At 44.6% G+C, this 22,415-nt stretch overlaps 1 protein-coding gene across 1 annotated transcript; it reads left to right on the top strand.

The window, feature by feature from the left end:
* Positions 1 to 3,706: 3,706 nt before the first annotated feature.
* On the top strand, positions 3,707 to 18,108 carry LOC132573226 (serine/threonine-protein kinase LATS1-like). Its single transcript, XM_060240760.1, has 8 exons — positions 3,707 to 3,882; positions 5,424 to 5,905; positions 6,289 to 6,439; positions 7,151 to 8,658; positions 11,872 to 12,454; positions 15,092 to 15,274; positions 16,019 to 16,125; positions 16,831 to 18,108. The coding sequence occupies exons 2-8, from the start codon at positions 5,555 to 5,557 to the stop codon at positions 17,335 to 17,337; spliced, it is 3,390 nt and encodes a 1,129-aa protein (XP_060096743.1). The 5' UTR covers positions 3,707 to 3,882; positions 5,424 to 5,554; the 3' UTR covers positions 17,338 to 18,108.
* The last annotated feature ends 4,307 nt before the right edge of the window (positions 18,109 to 22,415 follow it).

The following is a 22,415-nucleotide window of genomic DNA, read 5'->3' as shown; positions in this document are numbered from 1 at the left end:
TTAAGTTTTGAAGTCCATAATTGACTTTCTGTGTTTTGAATTTATTACAGGTGGGAGAAGCAGTACATTTCTGTCTCAGACTGCAATTCACCAGTCTATAACAACCCCGTGGCTAAACAGTGATTCTGCTAAAGACCGCATAGAGACTACCAATTTCATTTTAAGCCCAACTCTATCTATTAATAGTTTAGATGTTTTAAGCTCATGTCTTGTATATGGAACTGATGCAGAATCTATTTATGTTAAAAAAAAAAACCTCTTTGCATGATTTGTATTTACCTAAACTGTCAGAATCCGGTTAGGGTGATTCCAGCATTTAAATGTAAGATCCACAAGACTTTAACACAGCCATTAATTCTAGGGACATGATTTGGAATGAATCAAAATACAAATATTCATCTTGAGAAGTCTACACGTCAACCTTTCATTAAGTAAAGACATTTCATTAATGTGCAGAAGAGGTTGCTAGGTTTCCAGCAAGTTATCTGATCGTCACAAATACAAACCAAGCAGCCAGATTAACAATTTTTCACTAACTCAAGAACGGAACACAAGTGTGAGAAAACTTATGCCTACCGCCTTTCTGTGCCTTGAGGTTTCCAGGAGAAACTTTCATACAATACCTTAACCTGTTTTCTCCAAACTCCATATTGTTCATAATAACATGTTAGAAAGGAGAGCAATAATCAAAAATGTCAAATTATGACTTGTAAAGAATAAGTTGTGACATTTATTTAAGAGCCCCTTCACCGGACACTTGATTTCCCTGTACAGCCTCTGTCTTGAGATGACCACTAATGTACAATGGATCCCATTTACACTGGCCTCATCAGACAGATTTTTTTTTCTTGCACTCCCTTACTCTTAAGTGTGCCTAAGTGCAAAGACTCTGTGAAGTAACAGTTTGAAAAGAATCTTTAAGGACTATTGTTTTTATTAAAGCACCATTAAAAATTGGTTGCTGTATCTTTCTTATTAAATTACATTAGCACAAATGATTGAAGAGCTTTGTTCAGACACAAGGTTCCACATGCAGGGACAGCCAGTTGTTGTGGTGGAACAGTGCTATTTCTGGAACCAGCTTGGATTCCATATCTGTGTAGCGCAATACTGTATGCGCTCACTGGGCGTAAGACTGCCACCTCAGTCTACACTCCCTGTTTCTACATCTTGAATATATGCTTCTGCCTCAAGAAAGGATTCTAACCCAGTAGTGTTGATTGGTAACATGTCTAGAACTGGAAAGCTGGAAGACACAATGTCTGTATTCCCTGTGTATTCCGGGATTACCCCATATTGGCTACCTGAGAATTTATGAAAGGGAGGATACTGGCTTGCCTGCACAACTGTCCTTTCTTGCATTAATTTCTGTGTTTCTGTTTTCCTAATTAAAGGTGTGTGTTGTGTTGCTTTTTAGTATTTGTCAACTGAACTGTGCGGCTCATAGCTTTTTCTACAATACTTGAGTCCTGATGTGCTCTCCTCAGGGGTCCCAGCTTTAAGGAAGAAAAAGCTGAAACTGGCCACTTGCTGCTTATGGCACGCCTCATGCTGTGCAGGCTCATGCTGCTGCATGGGAACGTACTAAACTGAACGCTGGACATAAGGGGCTCTGAAATTCCTTCCTATGCACTGGGAGTGAGGGATTGCAAGTGCCTTTGGCAGGCTCCAGTGACGCAGACTGAAATGCTGCCAAGGTGCTTAAAACAAGGAAAGAGACCATGGGATCCCTGGGAGTACAAGGTGTGTTCTGGTTCTAGAACAACAGCCCACTGGTTGCTCTAGGTCTGGAATGAAAGCAGCCTGTCTGAGAAAGTCATGCTGTAAATAACTAAAGTGTGTGTGTTCTTATGTCTCAGACTGAGCAGTGCACACTGTTCTGTTGCCAAGGGCTCATGCCACACGTGGTATAGTACTTAGAGAGGTACAGGCCAGGCGCTAGGAGACCCAGGTTCAGACCCTCAGTCCACCAGGAAGCTAGCTTGGTGACCTTAGGCCAGTCACACAGTCACCCTAACCTGCCTCAGAGGGTTGTTGCAAGGATAAAATGGAAGACAAAACAATGACACAATCCAATTTGGGTCCCCGTTGGGGAGAAAAGCAGGGTACAAACAAAGTAAAACAATTCCACGCTCGGAACAGCCATTGCACTCCCAGGCCCAGAACACTCTTGTCTACTCCAGGGACCATCATTCTGCTCTGGGGGCTGTCCTTCCCATTCCAGAGCAGTTTACCTGATCCCAGGAACCTCCATTCCATTCTGGAGACTATCATTTTGTGCCCAGGAGGGGTTTCTCAGACTTCATTCTGCACTTTCGTTGTTACTCTGGTTTCTCAATGGAGCCCACTGTATCTAATGGGCCTTCAGGCATATCCCTTTTAGCCCAGTGGGCCCTTTGAGCACATCTCAGGCCCACAGACAAAATGGCAGAGGCGCGGGAAGAGATGAGGGCTGCCATCGCCATCTCAGATCCAAACCACTACTTGTGCTCCAGGGATTACCGGTCCAGACCTGGAGCGCTCACTCATTTCACGCCCAAACACCTCATCCTGCACCCAGGACACTCGGTCTGCTCCCAGAGAGACCGTTATTCCACTGGAAGGACCACGTTTGACTCATTCCATTATTTTTCACAATTTCCCCCTGTGTTTTATTTGCAGCATATCATAGAGTTGGAAGGGACTTCCGGGGTCATCTTGTTCAACCCCCTACACAATGAGTTCACAGAATCAGCACTGCTGTCAGATGGCCATCCAGCCTGCTTAAAAACCTCCAAGGAAGGAGAGCCCACCACCTCCACTAACCGTCAGGAAGGCCTTCCTAATGTTTAGCCGAACACTCTTGATTTTGTTTCAACCCGCTGGTTCAGAAAACAACTCCGCACCATCCTCCATATGACAGCCCTCCAAGTACCAGAAGACAGTGATCCTGTCACCTCTCAGTCGTCTCCTCTCCAAGCTAAACATACCCAGCTCCTTCAGCTATCCTCGTAGGATTTGGTCCCCACACCCCTCACGTGCCTGGCTCCCAGGATCTCTAGCAGGCCCTCCCCCGAGTATTGCCGACAGGCATTCTTGCAATCGATCGTTTCAGTATTTGCCGGCCAGGGAAGGGAGGAGGGAAGCAAGCAAGACAGAAAAGTTGGCACTGGCACCTGCCCTTCGCCACAGGTGGCATGGGTGTGTGTCAAGTGCTGCCAAGTCACAACTGACTGAGGGTGACTAAGAGAGGTGAGTTGTCATTGCCTGCCTCTGCATAGCGACCCTGGTATTCCCTGGTGGCCTCCCACCCCAAAATATTAACCAGCGCCGACCCGGCTTAGCTTCTGAGACCGAAGCCGATCAGGCTAGCCTAGGCCATCCGGGCCAGGGCACAAGCGGCATATAGATATAGCCCACAGATCAGTTCACGAACGCGCCTTCTCCTCCACTGTCGCCCCACTCCCCTTTACTGGTTTGCCTCATTGGCACTCTCCCCGAGTGTCACGGGTCAGCCCTCGTCTCCTTTCCGCCAGGTGGAGACGGCGCCCTCACGCAACGCTCACACTTCTCCGCATTCCGAGCGGGAGTGGAGGGCGAGAAAACCATAGAGAGGTCTGTGGAGAGAGCCGACGGGCGCAAAGCGCATAGGAAGCCGGGAAAGAGTATCATATCCGGGGTTCATGGGCGACAGGCCCACGGACAAAATGGCAGCCCGGAACTAAACGGGGGGGGGGGGAGAAGGAATTTGCAGGGGGGCGGGAAGGGACGAGCGCCGCCGCCATCGCCATTGACGCCGGGAGCCGAAACGTTTGTGTGGTTCTCTGCAGGACTTGCCACAGTGCCGCTGCCGTCCCCGCCCCCCTGCGGCTTCCCAGGCTCCGCCACCTCTCCCTCAGGCAGGTGGGTAGGAAAGCTTGGCTCCCGCTCCGCCTCAGGGAAGAAAGCGCAGGGGCTGGCCACTGGCGAAGGCCCTGCGCGTGACATGACGGCCAGGCTCGGGTAGGATAACGGGCCGTCTCGCTGCCTCGCGAAGAACGCCTCAGGCGCCAGCGCCCTTCCTTCGCCCCCGCTCGTTGGTGGTGCGCGCTGTACAGTCACCCTTCTCTGGCGGGGTCGAGGGCAACTTGCAGATGCCCCCCTGAGCAGCCCCAGGCGGGGCCGAGGAGCGGCAACGGCAGGGCTGGGGGACGTTGTCTGCCCTCCCTCCTGTTGCTCACCAAAGTCCGCAGGAGGCAGCGCTGCCTCTGCAGCCCGCCGGCGAAACCGGGGGTCGTCGTTGGCTAAGACATACGGGTTTGAAAGGTGTTGGCGGGGCTGAAACCGTGCCCGTCGGCTCCACCTGTCAGCTCTCTGCCTTTGCTGGCTTGGCACCCCAAGAGGCCGCTTGGCTTGCTCGGGCGTGGATGTGGCGGACGACATACTCTAGGCTTGGGCAAGGCACAGTGGGATTCTCTTTCTTCTTGAAGAGAGACGCCCGATGACATGTAGCAAATACCCTTTGAAAGTAATCTCAGTTCCAAAGGCGGTTTGCTACCTCAGGTGGGAAACAACCAGGAACAGTGTCGCAGTTCTTTGAGACTTACTTCTGCGCAACCATGCGTTGGACTGCCCGCCACTGGCTCTCTCCTTTAACTAACTTTCTAAAAGACTAGAGATGACAAAATGTCCCCCAACGGGAGTGAGTTTCCACAAGATATTCCTCAAAGCAACTGACTAATCTCGGTTTGAAACTCCCCCTTTTCGGGGCCCATATGAAAAGCAACTCCCATCTGCTTTCCTTGTCCCCAGCATAAAATGCCAGACTCTCCTATCAGTTAGCACCGAACAAGTCTGTAGTATGTTTTTCATGCTTTGTGTTTATAAGCACATACATAGCGTTTCTGAGCACCAGGGGCTGTGTCAGGGTCATTTTAAACATTATGCAGAGGCAAACCTAAACTTACCACTGAGCTTCCCAAAGCTTCCTGTCTCATTTCACTGTGTTCCTGGACTCACAACCCATCTACAGGAGAATCACAGTACATTTTGGGATCTCAGTCCGCAGGCTGAGAACCTCTGCTTAAAAGAGCCTACTGGGGTAGCTTGTTCATGGAAGCTGCTGACTGGTACTCCAGGAGCAAGAACGACCTCAGGTCTTTCCCAGCGAGAACGCACATTCCAAGTCAGGTGAAAGTTTCATCAGTCAGCATTTCTTTGCAGATCATCTGTGTGCATGAGTCCTACGGTGAGGTTGTACCCAAGACAGGTCCATCTCTGCGCATGAGTCCCTCATCCTCGGGTGAGGTTGTACCAAAGGCAGATAATCTCTGTGCCCGAGTCCCTCGTCCTAGGGTGAGGTTGTTCAGGTTAAAGTGGAAGTGAAAATCAATGTAATAGGGGAAATGCTGGGTCTATAGCATTTTCCAAGCACATAACAGTGTCCCCCCCCCATTTGTATTTAGGTTGGCTGGTCTAAGTTGGAATCAGCACTGTACTACTAGAACCGAGGTCCACGGTGGATTTTTGAGGTTACCTGTCCAACAAGCGTATTGAAGGTGACTGTTTCTTAGAGGTTCTACAGCTACGTGTTTTAATGAAGAGAAGCGAGAAGCCAGAAGGATATAGACAAATGAGGCCTAAAACTTTTCCTGCCAGTAATTATACTGGTAGCAGTCGGCAGATGTTGCAAGAAATACGAGAGAGCCTTAGGAATTTGCCTAAGCCATCAGAGGCTTCAAAAGCAGAGCAAAGAGTGGGTAAAATATCAAGTGAAGATCCCAGACAAGGTCGAAACCCTCCCAAGTTTGTCACCTACCATAAAGCTTTGCAGGAAATCCGAAATTCTCTTCTTCCCTTTGCAAATGAAGCGAGTTCTTCAATGAGAGGAACACTGGAAGTTAATAGACAGATGCTGCAAGATCTACAGGCTGCTGGCTTTGATGAGGTAAAAAACTGAAGTTCTTCTTCACTGTGTGGTGTGTGGAGGATGGACCGGACCCTCCTTTTAGTAATTGAGGAACGTCATTTTCGGGGTGGACGTGATAATTTTCTTTTTTACTTGTTAGAGGAGTTTACAAAAACCTGACCGCTGTTCCAGTAATCATATTAGATTCCAACCTAATCACCAGCACTGCCTTTCATGGTGCTCTCGGAGTTATATTTTAAAATCATCATAAAGAGCTTAGCAACTGATATTGGCTGAATTTTAAACAAAAGTTAGCTTGTGGATCTCTTTGTGTTTACAATCAGGGTATGATTTTATGGCTCTTCTTTTGTTGTGGATTGTTGCAATTTTGAAACCTTTCTTCTGCTCCCACCCTCAAATAGGATATGGTTGTACAAGCTCTAATGCACACCAAAAGCCACAGCATAGAGGCAGCAATCGAATTCATCAGTAAAATAAGCTACCAAGATCCTCGGCGGGAACAGATGGCAGCAGCCGCAGCTAGACCAATTAATGCAGGCCCAAAACAGCCAGGTATGCATATTCTATAGGTAGTCCCAGCAAGCAGAAAAGAAATTCGTTATTGCTTGTACGCGCGCATGTGTGTAAAAAGCTTGTAGGAGCAAGGAGATGTTGAAAAAACTGGACACGTCTAGCAGTATACGCTGTGCATCCTTTCAAAATGTTCAAAGAACTCTTCTGCAGCCCAATTTATAGTAAGAACTCAGTCTTGGTTTTGTGTGTGTGTGTGTGTGTATGCATGCGTGCGTGTGTCAAACATATGCATTTTGCAGAGTTCTGGAGAACAGAACACCAGCACCTTCTGTGTAGTGAAAAGCTGGTGGGAGCCGGGGGTCTAGAGCAGATGGGAGAGGAAACAGATGCTTAATCCTTTCCCCACCTGCCATGTCTTTGGCTGAATCCTGACGGGGTACCAAACCACGTTTGCCTTACCCAATGTCCTGGAGCGCAGGCAAAAAAGGCGGCTTGTTTGCATAAGAGAGCCAACCCATGAGCACAGAAATTCCTTCTGTGCGTAGATATGTAGGCGGTCTCCCAAGAAATAGCAGTTCTTTCAGATTAACGTTTTGTAATTGGAAAGTTAATCCTTTGCATCAGTTATTCCGACACGTTTGAAGTGAGCCTGTTTTTTCTGTTCCACTTGTGAGGGAAATTAATTATTTAAATTCCCTGAACCGATACAGCATGGGATAGTAATGTGATGTTTCCTTTCTTTCAAAAAAGCAGGGGGTGTACAGCAATCAGTTAGCCGCAGACAGAGCTGGAAAGGTTCTAAGGAATCCTTGGTGCCCCAGAGACATGCTCCTGCACTGGGAGATGGCCTGACTTTCCACTCAGAAAATCCGGTGCCTCAGGCTGACACAGGAAGACCCGTGTCTGGTTCTGGAATAGCAGCGTTTGCCCAGGCTCATCCTGGCAATGGGCAAAGAGTGAATCCACCCCCTCCACCTCAAGTAAGAAGCGTTACACCTCCTCCTCCACCCCCTAGAGGGCAGACACCACCCCCCAGAGGAACAACTCCTCCCCCTTCTTCCTGGGAAACAAATTCTCAAACCAAACGTTATTCCGGTAGCATGGAATATATGATCTCTCGCATTTCTCCAGTACCACCAGGAGCGTGGCAGGATGGCTATCCTCCCCCACCCGTGAACCCATCACCTATGAATCCTTCTGCACAGGGACAAAGAGGCATTAGTTCTGTTCCTGTTGGCAGGCAGCCAATAATCATGCAGAATTCAGTTAACAGCAAACTTAGTTTTTCCTCTGGCAGGGCTGGAGTACAAAATGGCAATTGTCAGACCGATTATATTGTTCATCAGAACATTGTGCCTGGTAGCTCAGCAAATCGCCAAGCGCCGCCTCCTTACCCAATACCTCCGACTAACCGGCAAAGCCCTACAGCCTTGCAAATGCAAGCAGGAGGATCTGTGGTCCCTTCAGCTTATCCTAATGGAAACATTCCACAGTCTGTCATAGTGCCAAATAGAAACAGCCACAATATGGAGCTGTACAACATCAATATGCCTGGCATTCCAACATCTTGGCCCCAGTCCTCATCTGGCAATGGACATGAAGTCCCAGCATGGCAACCAAATATTCCAGGAAGATCAAATTCCTTCAATAATCCCCTTGGAAATAGGCAGAGTCATACGACCAGTTCACAGCCTTCGGCCACCACAGTAACTGCTGTCACTCCTGCTCCTATCCAACAGCCAGTAAAAAGCATGCGGGTGTTGAAACCAGAACTGCAGACTGCCTTAGCTCCTACTCACCCTTCGTGGATGTCACAACCAATGCAAGCAGTCCAGCCCGTCTCCCTTCCTGAGGGGCCATGTACCAGTATGACCCTCATGTCACCTGCAGCAGAGGCTCCAAATTATCAAGGTCCACCGCCACCATACCCAAAACATCTACTACACCCCAGCCCATCTGTCGCTCCCTACGAATCCGTGGCGAAACCTAGCAAAGAGGATCAGCTCAGTTTACCTAAGGACGAAGAGAGTGAAAGGAATGAGAGCAGTGAGGGAACGGACAGAGAGAAGAAGCTAATCACAACCTCGCCTGTCCCTGTCCGGAAAAACAAGAGGGACGAAGAAAGGAGGGAGTCCCGCATTCAAAGTTACTCTCCTCAGGCTTTCAAATTCTTTATGGAGCAGCATGTGGAAAACATACTTAAGTCTCATCAGCAGCGACTGCATCGTAAGAAACAGCTGGAAAATGAAATGATGCGGGTAAGCCTTTTAGTTATCTTTTCTGTTGTACTTCACCGTGTGCAAAGTGTTGTTTTTGCAACAATTTCATGAGGCACGTTCAGCATGTTTAGTCAGGGATCCGTCCTGTTTGTATCCAGTTCACCACAATCCTCAGGGCCTTGGATAATTTAATGTACGCATTTTCCGTTTCTCTGGTATGGAAGGTATAATGGGTTTTTTTCTACCCATCTGAAGGCTTCCTCCGGCTTGGCTGCTTGATTGGTTGCTTGGCTGTGTAGTTACACAGGAAAATCTAGAGGCGTCTGTCCGCCTGTGGCAAATTAAACTAAATTTGTTTTATCTACCTTGCCTTAGTTATGCTAGGATGCTGCCGTGTGTGTGAACAGTGACTTGTGTGAACAGTGGTCTAGTTCAGACGAAAGCAAAGTTTTATGTATTTGTCAGATTATATGGAAGCTACTTTCTATCATCAGCTGCTGCCTTCCAGACAGTGCAATCTCTGTGTCAGTTTGCAGATGGTTGTCATCTGTTAGGTGATAGAACCGTAAATCTTCATGTTGATTTTTGTTGTGTGCTTTATTTCTTTTCCTCTCTCTCTCTCTCTCTCTCTCTCTCTCTCTCCTTCCAGTTTGGTACCTCCTGGGCCTCAAGCCACAGATGTGTGTTTCTTTAAAATGTCATCAGCAATTATTGTCAGCTTTCTGATGTAGAGCATACATACAGAAACTACCTTTTTTTGGGGGGGGGGAGTTCTCAATCTCCCCAAATTAAGAAATAAACAGTTTGATTCTCTCCAAGTACAGGCAGGCATAATAAGAATTGCTCTGTGGGCTGTTTTTATTCTTGACAGTTGTCTGAGGACATACAGTTGGAATCCCAGGCAGGGATTGGGGCCAGAGAAAAGAATCCTATCAGTGGTAAGAGAATCCTGTGAGAATTGTGAAGCTGTTCTCCAGCATTATCAGTCAAGGTTAACAGTGCTCTAATCATGGTGCCTGGGTGGAGTCAGATAAGAACTTGAAGTTCTCATGCCATTCTTTGTAAAGGTGTATCTTGCACTTTGGAAGAAGAGTATGTGGCTAAAAATATCCATTAAAGAAATCAGGAAAGGAAAGCAGGCAGGTGGGATGGTAAATGGGCAGTGGGACATTGGCCACTGAAAGGAAAATTAATCTAGTCTCCAGAAGTGCAACAGAGCAACTTCCCTTTTGTTGTATGTCATGGCGAAAACCGCTGGAGGAGTTTTGAGAGGCAGGGAACCCATTGGAGCTGGCAGATAAGTACCCAACCAAGGAGGCGAAGACAAAGCGCGCTGGGCTCTGCCAGGGATGTTAAGCATTCGTTTCCCCAAATACCAGTGATGCTCGTTTCCCTGGGACCTTTCTCTCAGAGTCTGAACTTGCTGCTGACGTACAAAGTGGTCACTGTTTGAGGTAGAACCTGCTGCCGTCTGCTGCTCGACTGAGTACCAATAGGTTTTGTTCATTTTTTGTTATGGGTTATGTTGTCCTGTGGTAGGGCACCGTCAGAGTAAAACTTGGGATCCCCTCACCAACGGATGGATGCTGTGACACCAGCAGTTAGGCATAATCCAAATCCAAACTGAGTTTCTTTGTTTTGTAACAAATTGACACATGTTGGGGAAGTAGTGGAATTGACTGATTAATTTTTCCAATGCCAGAATAAGCAGAAGTATTTCAGGTGCGCGTCATGGTACGCAAATGCAATTTTGGGCTGTATCAACAGAAGTATAGCATCCAGATCGCGTGATGTGATGGTATCGCTGTACTCTGCTCTGGTAAGATCTCATCTGGAGTATTGTGTTCAGTTTTGGGCACCACATTTTAAGAAAGTTATAGACAAGCTGGAACGGGTCCAGAGGAAGGCGATGAAGATGGTGAGGGGTCTGGAGACCAAGTCCTGACCGTTAGAGCGATTCCTCAGTGGAACAGGCTTCCTCGGGAGGTGGTGGGCTCTCCTTCCTTGGAGGTTTTTAAACAGAGGCTAGATGGCCATCTGACAGCGATGAAGATCCTGTGAATTTGGGGTAGGTAAATTTGAGTTTCGTGCATTGTGCAGGGGGTTGGACTAGATGACCCTGGAGGTCCCTTCCAACTCTGTGATTCTATGGATTTCTGGTTCAGTGGACTCTTGGGTGAAGTACTTTTCAGTGCTTTTGAGTCTCCCTCTAGTTGTCCTTCTCAAACATTCTTCCTGTGAAATTGTGTCTTTATGAACCTGTAAGTTAGAATTGTTGCTCTTTTGAAATGTTCATGCTTAGTCTCTTTCCTTTTCACTTTCACTAACAGCTGATTTAAACTATTAAGGTGTTGGAAGCTTTCCTGACATCTGTAGCCTTCGTTACTGGGTAGGCAAGTAATATTTTGGAGACCTAGTATTGTATTTAAAGAATAGCATGGATCCCTTCTTACAGACTCTGCATGCTTACCCGCATTTCAAGTTAAGCATGTTTTCTTTTACTGTACTCGGACGTTGTTTTGTTATCAGGTTACTAATTTCACTAATCTCACTTTCCCTTCCCTGTTCTGTAGCACTTTATGGCTTGTGCTCTGCACAAGGGTTCATCAATAAATTTACACGGTCATGTCCCCCCCCCCCCCTCCGCTTCCATTCTGCATACTGAAAGCGGTCCAGTTATTTAGAGCCCATATTATTTCTCTGGCCAGATTCTTTTTCATGTCATGTCTTATGTCGTTTGAAGTTCAGTTTCTCACACGCACACTTGCATTAAATCAGCTTGTCTTAAGAGTGATGAGCAGATCTAGTTCGGTTGGCAATATGGGAAGGTTTCCATGAAGGAGAGCAGTTACAGTCTTCCTTTCCTCCAGAAACGCGTGGCTTTAAGGGAGGAGCAGGAAGGCCTTGCCTCCAGCGTGTGTATTTTCACCAAACCCTGCCAACACAGTTTTTCATCAGTCCTGAATCTCTTGGTGCATGGCTCTTGGCATATGATTTTTGAAGAACCATCCCTTAACTAGTTCCTAAGGACTTCATGCTTTGTGTCTTTTTGTTGTAGTTGTTTTGAAGGGTTTTAAAAAAATGACTCCTAACACGTTGTTTTGTTTTGTTTTGTTTTAACAGTTTGGCAGCATTGTTCCTTATTTAATACCTAGGGCCCAAAGTTTTTATTTGCTGATCTTAAATGTGTCTCTAGATGTTGCTTCAAACAGAAGATGGTTTGTTCACTTGCTGAATTTCACCTTTGCACAGGTTGGGCTGTCCCCAGAAGCCCAGGATCAAATGAGGAAAATGCTGTGCCAGAAGGAGTCCAACTACATCCGTCTCAAAAGAGCTAAAATGGACAAATCAATGTTCGTTAAGATTAAGACCCTTGGAATCGGGGCATTTGGAGAAGTCTGCTTAGCAAGGAAGGTGGATACAAATGCCCTATATGCAACAAAAACCCTGCGCAAAAAGGACGTGCTTCTTCGGAACCAGGTAGCTCACGTTAAAGCTGAACGGGATATCCTTGCGGAGGCTGACAATGAGTGGGTAGTCCGTTTATACTATTCATTTCAAGATAAGGACAATTTGTACTTCGTAATGGACTATATTCCGGGAGGAGATATGATGAGCCTGTTGATTCGAATGGGTGTTTTCCCAGAGAATATGGCCCGGTTCTACATAGCAGAACTGACCTGTGCTGTTGAAAGTGTGCATAAGATGGGCTTCATTCACAGGGACATAAAACCAGACAACATTCTGATTGACCGTGACGGCCACATCAAGTTAACTGACTTTGGCCTTTGCACTGGTTTTCGATGGACACATGATTCCAAATACTACCAGAGTGGTAAGAGAAGCCTTTTGTCCAAAATCAGCTTAAAAAAAAAAAAATCTAGTCCTCTTACGTATGTCATGACTACCATGATTTGTTTTTTAGCATTTGCCTGCAAAGTGTATTCTGGTCAAAAGTTGCATTTTCTCATTTGACTGAGGACCAGCACATTCTGTGGCATAGTTATCAAGGGTGCTGATGCCTAACATCGTATTTGTAGTGAAGGTCCCCTTCTTAATGTGTGTTTCCAAGCCACGTGATTTCTTGGAACTCCCATCTCTTGGTGTAAGAGAATTGTTTCCCCTGAAAGTGGCTCCGTTGTTTCCAAACAACTCTTGACTGCTGGCTTTACCTTCAAAAAGAGGATGCTTTCTGCACGTTTGGCTCTGCAAGATTTGTTTGGAAAGAACAGGTAGAAAGAGTGCAGCATTACGTACAGAAGCGCCATTAGCATTGTAAAGATTGCGTTTTGTTGATTATTTTCTCCAGCCAATGCATTAAATTTTTCTGTGGCTGATATTTTGGAAATGGTCTTCATCCTCCCGGAAGAAAAACAGAGCAGACCCAGCCGGTGTAGCACAATTCACAGAAGAAATGCATTTATTTAAAGCAAAACCAATATTACCCAGAAGACTATCCCTTGTGTATGCCCCTTTAAAACACACACACACACACAGCTTTTAAACTGCAGCTCTCCCAGTACAGATCCACACCTCCAAGACAAAAAAGTATGGTTATATTCTTGTATGGTTAAACTCCCGGCACATATCTTACTGGGGTGGATCCAGCCATCCATTGGAAGAAGAGCCACTTAAGTTGGGGGAATGTTCCTGGAGAAAGACGCAAACTTGAGCCAAAAGGAAAGCTGAGTTTAAGAAATTTAAATAAACGAATGAATAAATTTTGCTCAGCTTTGCAAGCACAGTCATGCCGAAAAGTTACTGGAGCATATTGTTATATTCGACTACGCATATGCCTACAATTGTGGCACACTGATGGGCTGAAAGAGAGAGAAAGAAAGTCTCTTCCAGTTTATAAAAGTTTCCCTGGCAGACCCCCAGAGATGGTTTTAAAAAGCCGGTGTTCCTTACAAGTAACCATAGAAGAAGGGCTGACACTTTCTCACTTTCCAAACCTATTGGTGGCAGTTGGGTATCTGGTTTGCATGATTGTCAGGGTGGCCAAGGATGGGTGCTGGATGTGCTTGTCATTAGAGATTCTGACAACACAATGAAAGCGACTCCTCGGATGGGTGAAGGTAGCTCTGGTGATAGAAAGAAGAACAGATAGTTACCTGGACGAGGAGGTGGAGTTGAGCAAACAGCTATTAAGTCAAGTGGGGGGACATTATTAAGTCAAATGGGAGTAGAGGGAATGCCAGGAACTGTGTCTGTGGGGCAGCATCAGATAACGCTGTGGAGAAGTGGGTGCATGAGGGCAGCGTCATTCTTAGGAACATGCTCACCAGTGCTGCTTAGAAATTGCCTGCGTGGTGTGCACGACAGCACAGGACTGGCTCTTTAAACGTTTTACCAAACGCCCCCTTGTTCAAAGTCAGTCCACTGCTCATCGCTCTCTTTTGTAGATAACTCAGAAATCCTTATCCTTTTCAGTCAAGACCTAGTAAATTAACATAAGGACTCGTGGAGCAACCTGGTAGGTTTACTCAGAAGTAAGTCTCATTTTATTCGATGGTACGTACTTCCAGGAAGCTGTTTTTAGCATTGCAGCCTTGGACTGTGAATTGCCCTTGCTTTGTTAGCTATCTCGTTTTGTTTTGTTTTTCTTCACTTTTTTTGTGCTCCAAAGCTAACTCACAGGAAAAGATGTAGAACAAACTCTAATAAGCCTTTTTTGCATTTGTAGAATCTGCAGCATGAACCTGCTCTAAATGGGGGTGGGAGAGGGTTACTTTACGAAATCTCTTCAATAATCTGTTACTTCAGTTCTTGCTCTGAGACCGTAAAAGTAAAAACCCATGGCCTGACTTCAAGCGAGCTCAGGCTGAAGTGGGGGAGGGGGAGATATGTAAGACCATCTACAAAACCATGCATGGGTTTGTTTATTAACAAGTGGCAGCTTGGTAGGGGAAAATTTCCTTTGTTTTTTGTTAGTTAAGAATCTGTAAAGGAGAATCAGTAATGAAAAACTCACAAGCAGTCAAATATGTTCTTTTGAAGTTGTAGCAAGGTAACATGATGACAAAAATCCCCCTCCCCTTTTTGTTTCAGAGTTGTTACCCCAGAGTACCTCTGTGTGTGTGCTTGTGTGCATATGTGTGTGTGTTCAGAAATAAGTGATGTTGTGTTCAAAAAAGTGGTTTTTAAAGTCATATTTGACAGGCTTTGAGAAACTCATTCACAAGGCTGACATGGAATCAGTATGCTGGAAATGACCAGTTACAGATATGGCAGGTGATTCAATCACTCCTGTGGACTGAATTCCAAGACCTCTGCTTCCACCAATCATCTCCCTATAACGTATGACAGATGCTGTGAATGCCCCAATACTTTTTTTTTTTTTTGCGGGGGGGGGGGGAGGCTTTCTTTTACCTAGTGAGATCATTTCTTAAAGAACGCTCACAGGGCTTCTGTGAATTGTGTGCCACTTGGTCAAGAAATAAAGCTTAAAATTAGTGCTTCTGCATTGTAGGCGACCACCCGCGTCAAGACAGCATGGATTTCAGTAACGAATGGGGAGATCCAGCAAACTGTAGGTGTGGAGACAGGCTAAAGCCACTTGAACGTAGAGCGGCACGCCAGCACCAGCGCTGTCTGGCACACTCACTTGTTGGGACACCCAATTACATTGCACCCGAAGTATTGTTACGAACAGGTACCACTTTCACTTGTTTTGGTTCTTGGGGGAGGAGTAAGGTTCTCAACTGTGTAATAGTAAAGTGGTCCTACAGTCAGCTAACCAGGTGCAGGCGTGTTGAACCATCTCTTTCTGTATGTGGCACAGTCATTCTAAATATAAGACCATAAATGGTTGTTTGTAACAGTGTATCCATAAAGTAATGGGGGAGGGCGCTGGAGTCCAGTTTATGCTAGCATTCTAATAGAAGAGGGCTGCCACCCTCCAACAATGCAATATATCTAGATGGAATGAAAATATATCTCACAGGTCTCTTATAAACTCCACAAAGAGATCCTGGATCTAGTTCAATAAAGAAGGTCAATAAACTTCATTCGGGGGGACCAATACAGCACCGAGTTCAGACGCACGGGATTGAGGTGTATTTAATGCACGTTGAAAATCTGTTAATGTTTTTGTACCTCTTACGGGCTTATCACAACTCTGACTCTTCTCGGTCTTTTGTCATACGTTGTGTTATGGATATATGGAAATTTGTATTACTTTGCTGCAAGTGAAGGAGCTGTGGTATTAGGGTTCATTAATAATGGCAGTTGCCATTACTGGGTTAGTGTTTGAAGAACTGTGCTTGAGCAATGAATGGGTGAGATCTGAAAACATATTGTATGCTGTCTTATTTTTAGAGAAACAAAACGGCTGGTGCGTTCTCAAAGCGAAAAGTGGTATTGCTCTGTCTTAACTGTTGAGTGTGTTTTGCTTTAGGATATACACAGCTATGCGACTGGTGGAGTGTTGGGGTGATTCTCTTTGAAATGTTAGTGGGACAACCTCCCTTCCTGGCTCATACACCATTGGAAACACAGATGAAGGTAATCTGGTGTCATACCTTTCTCAGACGTGTTCCACTAGCAATTTGAAAGATAACTGCCATAAACAGATGATATTGCGCAAACCTGACAGGCATTACACTCCATTAAATAGAATAAACGCTCCATGATGCTGTCTGCCACAGAGCTCATTTGCATTTCAGTTATGACTTGTAACGGGCTACTAGGCTGGAATTGTGTCTTCTTAGGAAATGGAGTTGCTGGGCTTCACCGCCACATCCCTAATTGTTTCAGAGGAACGAGACTCATCCCAGTTGATTTGCTTTATCGCAAGGGGGTCACGTGTCGAGACGAGCTCTTTGATGGAAAAGACTGTTAATACAATCACGGGTGGTGTTGCTGGGATCTTTCACCTGGGCTACAGGCTCGGAATCACTTGATGACAGCACGGAACAGATGAGTCAGTCAGGGTGGGAAGGGAGTCCATGTGAATTAATTTGTATTGCACATTCTCTAGAATGCTGGCTACGAAGAATGCTGCATATGTGTATAGGTGCAGAAACTCTAGGCATATGCTGTGTCAGGCTGTATGAGAACCTTCGGCCCATGGTGCCAGTATGTCTCGAGAAATTCATTTACCAAAGACATTGAGCTGGCGTTTGTTTTCGTTGGTCATCTTGTGTTCATTTTTATGGGTAAAACTGGTCTTCTAATCTTTGTGTGTCTATTTTTTTTTTCTGCATAAAGGTAATCAGTTGGAAAACTTCTCTGCACATCCCGCCACAAGCAAAACTAACTCCAGAAGCATCTGACCTGATTATTAAGCTTTGCCGAGGGCCAGAAGATCGCTTAGGCAAGAATGGGGCAGATGAAATAAAAGCGCATCCTTTTTTTAAGTCTACTGATTTTTCAAGTGATCTGCGGCAACAGCCAGCTTGTTACATTCCTAAAATTACTCATCCCACAGACACGTCAAATTTTGATCCAGTTGACCCAGATAAATTGTGGAGTGAGGACAAGGAAGGGAATGTAAATGACACGCTTAATGGGTGGTATAAAAATGGTAAACATCCCGAACACGCTTTTTATGAGTTTACATTTCGAAGGTTTTTTGATGACAACGGCTACCCTTATAGCTATCCAAAGCCCATCGAATATGAATATGGTAATCCTAACAAAGTGGAGTCTCAGTCAGATGAAGATGATGAGAGGACCGGCAAGGAGATCCAAAATCGTGATCTAGTTTATATTTAGTAGAAAAAATAAACACAGATGAACCACTGTTTGGGATTTCTCAGATCTACGTGGCAAGAAAAGCTGAGATATTATCAGCGAGCTGAGATTTACGGACACGAGGCAGAGGGAGAGGGAAAAGGAATATTGTTAGTTTACCTGCACCTTTTCTCCCCTTTACAAAGCAGTTGAATCTCTTTTTCAAGCATTAATTTATTCCAGCGTTCTTAATGATAAATATAAAAAGCAATAATGTTAGGAAAATAAATTATGAAAAAGCTTTTTGTAAAGTATTTAGAATAGGAAATAGAATGTGTGTGTGTGTGTGTGAGAGAGAGAGAGAGAGAGAGAGAGAAGCAGAAGGAGCGCATGTGTCTGTTTGTATGTTACGTATGTTAACATTTTACACTGACAGTTTTTGCCATGACCAAATGCCGTATATCGTCTGTGCTTACAAAGTTGGCAGGTGCTTTTCCTTGCTACTTGCAGTGCTAAGGTCCCACCACAGATGAGACTGGAGAGAGTAAATTCTCCTAGGAATTCAGAGACACAGTTATAACTGCAGGGTTTGTGACTCTGGAACGAGGTCTCTCTCTTTTTTTGCCCATAAATGATGATGAAGACATATGCACTTAATTATTCCTTTCAGTTTTGCCTGACCATTTGTAAAGTGTAACTGGATTTATGGTGCTATGCAATAATGCAGAACTCAGGCTGATTTGGGGTTTGTGTTTGAAAAGCAGTATCGGCCTCTCACAATATGTCAGCCTAAATAAATTAAGTTTTTAAAAATTTCCTGTTTGCTCTTATCCTCAAGTATAAAAAAAAAAGTTTGAAAGTGCTCTGGGTTCTGCGATACTTTATTAACAGGAAGGCTCTTAACCTGTCCTAACATTAACCATTTCCAGGCTGTCTGTATTTCTGCTGTTGCTTTCCAGGTGCTGTAACCGTCTGACCAATTGGCTTGTTTTTTTAAAAAAAATACTTGTTCCTTGCCCCTTTCTCCTGGATTAATCAGTGATCGAAATGAACTGATACCTAATGAGGAATAAGACTCCTGTAGGCTGATTCTGTGATAAGTTGATGATGGCTCTCAGGTATAGCCACTGTTGGTATAAGATGCTAAATACTGTTTTCTGTAGTATTCGAATACTTACTTTTACATGCAGTTTTCCCCCAACATATTCCGTATTACCTTAACAGTTTGTGCATCCGTCAATAGGTATGCCTCTTTTCATAAGTTGCCCTGTCAGGCTCGAATGTCACTGTTTTGCTCTTCCGTGCATATTCATAAAATAGCAGTCCTGCTTCTGAAGAATCAACCATCTCAACAGCCTCAGCAGACTCTCGTACTGGTGTTTAAGGCTATGTATAGATAGCTCTCTGGTTCTGTCATCAGGTGATTTGTTCTGAAAAAATATTTCAGCGGTGTTTGTTCTTTGGCAACAAATAATTACTTGTGATTACACTTACACTTTCTGTTCTTTTGCAGAGTGGCTCACATGAGGTTCCTAGGGGGGCGTCTTTCACCCAGGCAGCTTACAGAGCCAGCGGTAGAACTGCATCATATCCCTTCAGAGCATTCTCTGAATTGCTTGTCAATAAAGTATTCCTGATAGCCAGTACTACGCATGCTTACTAAGAAGTAATTCCCACTGTTTTCAGTGGATCTTACTCCCAGATAAGCGTGCACAGAGTTTCTGCCTTCAAAAATCTTTTCATTAATAGTAGTAGCTTGTGGACTGACGTAAAGCCCTTTAGAAGCATGCGACTGTCTTCCAGAAACTTGTTATTCCACCACCTGTACCATTAAGATCCTGTCCTCGCTTCAGTTGTGCGTAAGTCCTATACGTGATAGGTGCAGAAGAGAGCTTTGTGCTCCTCCAGTGGGTGTAGAGGTTTCAGCGTAGACCAGGGCATGTGGTGTATACTGAGTGCTCTGCATACAGGACCTGCGTGTAACTTTAAGCGTTATGGGGAGAGTGCACTGTACAATTATACCAGCTTCTGAAACTTGTTCTTGTAAAGAAGATTGAGGGGTGTCCTTTGTTTAATGTTAATAGAATATTTATTTTATGTGTCTGTCCTACAAAAAATATTGCAATACAGTCCTGATTAAAACCAGGTAAAACAGGTAACAATGTAGCGTGGGTTTCTCAGCAACCAGGCTCTTGCACGCGCTGCCATTTTCTCTCACAGGATATGCAGTTGGGGGCCATGAATTGTCTATGTGACATGCACTCCCCTGGGTTATTTCCATAATTTTTTTCCAGTTGTCAAGTGATGATAAAAAGGGTTGTATTAATAGTAGTGTTCACAGAGGTATCTGTAATCATGAAACTTCTTAAAGTATTTGCTTACATTCCATTCTAGGACAGGCCCTCCTGCTGGGTCTTTTCTGCCTTTTCATTTGTAACAGAACCTATAGAATATGGGACTGAGACATCAGTTTTTTGAGGGATTCTTTTTTTAAAATCTTCCGTCGCAAAATCCAGTGCTGCAATGCCAAATCAGCTCTTTGGACTTTGCAGGTATAGTACGTCTGCTAGGTGAGGAATGCAGCAAGTGGGTTCCCTGATGCGATTGTAGTTGCCCAAGGCACCAGTTAACTTTTGGGCATAAATATCTTTTTGTATTTGAAATGGGATAATGATATTTGGTTTAAGGCAATCCTAGCAAGCTGGTGGCATATTGCAGTCCATGTGGCGTATTGATAGTACATCTTTAGAGCATCTTTAGATACTCTTCTATGAAAGGCACTATTCAAGTGTAGTTTTGTATTTCATTTTGTATATACTCTTTTTATTTTGAAAAGGCAATGCTGGTCAACGTCATCTTTTTATAAAGACAAGGTGTCTTTATAAAACCCTAACCCTAACCCTTGGCAGATAATATAAATCACGTTTGCTTGTTTCCGCGTGTAACAAATGTTTGATAAATCTTTTCTTAACGGATCTCTTTCCACTCTTCAAATTGGTTTTCTTTAGTGTACCACATGATGGAATAATAAATTTTAAGTTTAGTGAATGAACTGCTGGTCAAAGAGAAAATTTTGTTGATCAAAAATGACTGTTTGGTCTTTCTCTTCTGTTGGTAAATTGGAATGCTTGGATAACATTATGCAGTTTTTCAACTGTAGTGGAATGGCTTTACCACCCTGTGAGTGGGCATTTTCTTCCCAGAGTTCCCGCAGCCATCTTGGAGCTGTGTCAGGAAGCTAGGGCAAACAGGTATTTCTTTACCTGTTCTTTTGCTCTATTTTAGTATGCTACCACCCTTAGGTCCTGAAATCTCCCACTTTATCTTTTTAATGCTGCCCTGGAGACTGACACCAAACGGAATTTTACTGTACCACAAAGGGAATCTTATATTAGTGTGCCAAATAGCAAGGCAGTGAAGAAAGGTGTGCAGGCTTTGTAGTTGAACAACTTTATTACTACGAGGCATAACTCATAGTAACTACAAAACAGATCTAGGTACAATTAAGCAAATCATTGTAAAAACAGAAAGAAAAGTCCTGTGCTAGTTAATTTACAATCCTTGAACAATCCTCAGAGGGAAGCTGGCTGGCTTTCGGTTGCATAGTGCACCTCCCTCGGCAACAACTGCAAATAGCATCCTTTGTCTATTGCTCACGTTGAACTCTCCTTCACCTGAACTCTCTTCTCTCTCTCACCCACACATACATATGTGCCCATTTTCAGTTCCCAAGCAAAAGAACAGCTCCAGTTTTCAGATTCCTCCTATGTTGACACTAGGTAGGACTAGGCCTTTTGCCTATCTAGGTGCCAAAACCCTCAGCTTCAGTCCATCAGAACATTGACCCTCCAATCAACAGATGTTAACACATCAAAGAGCTACTATGTTCTCCTTTTAGATTGTAAAGAATCCTCCCTCTCCTGTGAACTGTGTCTTTCCCACATTCTGCCAGTCTATGGGACACCACCTCAGCCTTCCATCTCCATAACTGCCCCAGAATACCTTTCTCATCCACAACATCCCTGTTTTGTAACTTAGGGGGTTCCAGAAGGCTTATATCACTTGATTATACTCTAAGTATAACAATCATACTGAGTAGTGAATCTGTAGCTTATTTTTGCAAAATTCCAATGACTGTCCATGGTGTTGAATACAACACCCACAATTCAGTTAATCGCTGGTGGACTCACAGCTCCTTGAATATCTGGACAGTTGAATATTGTGTATTTGGACTTTCCCAGGCTTGGCTGTAGCCATGAATAAAAGTGTTTCACAAAAATGTAGCTGCAATTTATCTAGTTCAAATATTTATATCCCGCTTTGCTACTAGGTAAAGTGAGAGCCAGTTTGGTGTAGTGGTTAAGTGCGCGGACTCTTATCTGGGAGAAGTGGGTTTGATTCCCCACTCCTTTTTCGTAGGAGTTGTCCTTGAAAGGGCAGGTAGTTTTTGTAGGAGTTGTCCTTGAAAGGGCAGCTGCTGTAAGAGCTCTCTTAGCCCCACCTACCTCACAAGGGGGTCTGTTGTGGGGGGAGGTAGAGGAGATTGTGACCGCTCTGAGATTCAGAGTATAGGGCGGGATATAAATCCAATTTCCAGTCAAGGAAGCTAGGTTCTGATATTCTATCTATTTAGACTTTGATAGTGGCATCACTAAGAGTTGGAATGTATAAACATCCTCTAAAGGAAAAATCATGTACAGGTTTATCTGTACCAGAAGGCCTCAGCACCAGCAAATGTCTGAAGCCTCTTGGAAAACAGAACCAAAGATTCAACTATGCAGGCTAATTTACTATGGAAATTAATGTAAGAGGTTTTGCAGCAGACTGAGGCTCAATCAAGGTCCTAATTCCACAACAGTGGCCTCCCATCCTCATACTGACTTTGCTTAGCTTCTGAGCTCTGCTGAGATTGGGCTAGGCTAGGCTAGCTTCATTCCCTCATTAAATACAGTGTACAACATTGCTTTTGCAGCAGTTCTCCCTGTTATCTGCCATTAAAAATACTGGAAAATAAGTGCAAAATAGTTTTAAACAAGTGGGGACCTGCAAGAACCCCCCCCCCAATGTTTACTTCCTTCCCTATCCCCTGACCCCTCTCACACTCTTTCACCTCTGCCACC

The sequence above is a fragment of the Heteronotia binoei genome, chromosome 1 (genome assembly GCF_032191835.1).
Source record: "Heteronotia binoei isolate CCM8104 ecotype False Entrance Well chromosome 1, APGP_CSIRO_Hbin_v1, whole genome shotgun sequence".
Classification (NCBI taxonomy): domain Eukaryota; kingdom Metazoa; phylum Chordata; class Lepidosauria; order Squamata; family Gekkonidae; genus Heteronotia; species Heteronotia binoei.
The sequence above is the reverse complement of the archived record's forward strand: the minus strand, read 5'-3'. Positions and strand labels throughout refer to the sequence as shown.

What these genes read in the sequence shown, in the direction of transcription:
- LOC132573226 (XM_060240760.1), top strand. Translation starts at nt 5,555, where the DNA reads ATGAAGAGAAGCGAGAAGCCAGAAGGATATAGACAAATGAGGCCTAAA. An exon ending in TTCCAAATACTACCAGAGTG is followed by an intron (nt 12,455 to 15,091) that starts GTAAGAGAAGCC and finishes TCTGCATTGTAG; the next exon opens with GCGACCACCCGCGTCAAGAC. An exon ending in CATTGGAAACACAGATGAAG is followed by an intron (nt 16,126 to 16,830) that starts GTAATCTGGTGT and finishes TTCTGCATAAAG; the next exon opens with GTAATCAGTTGGAAAACTTC.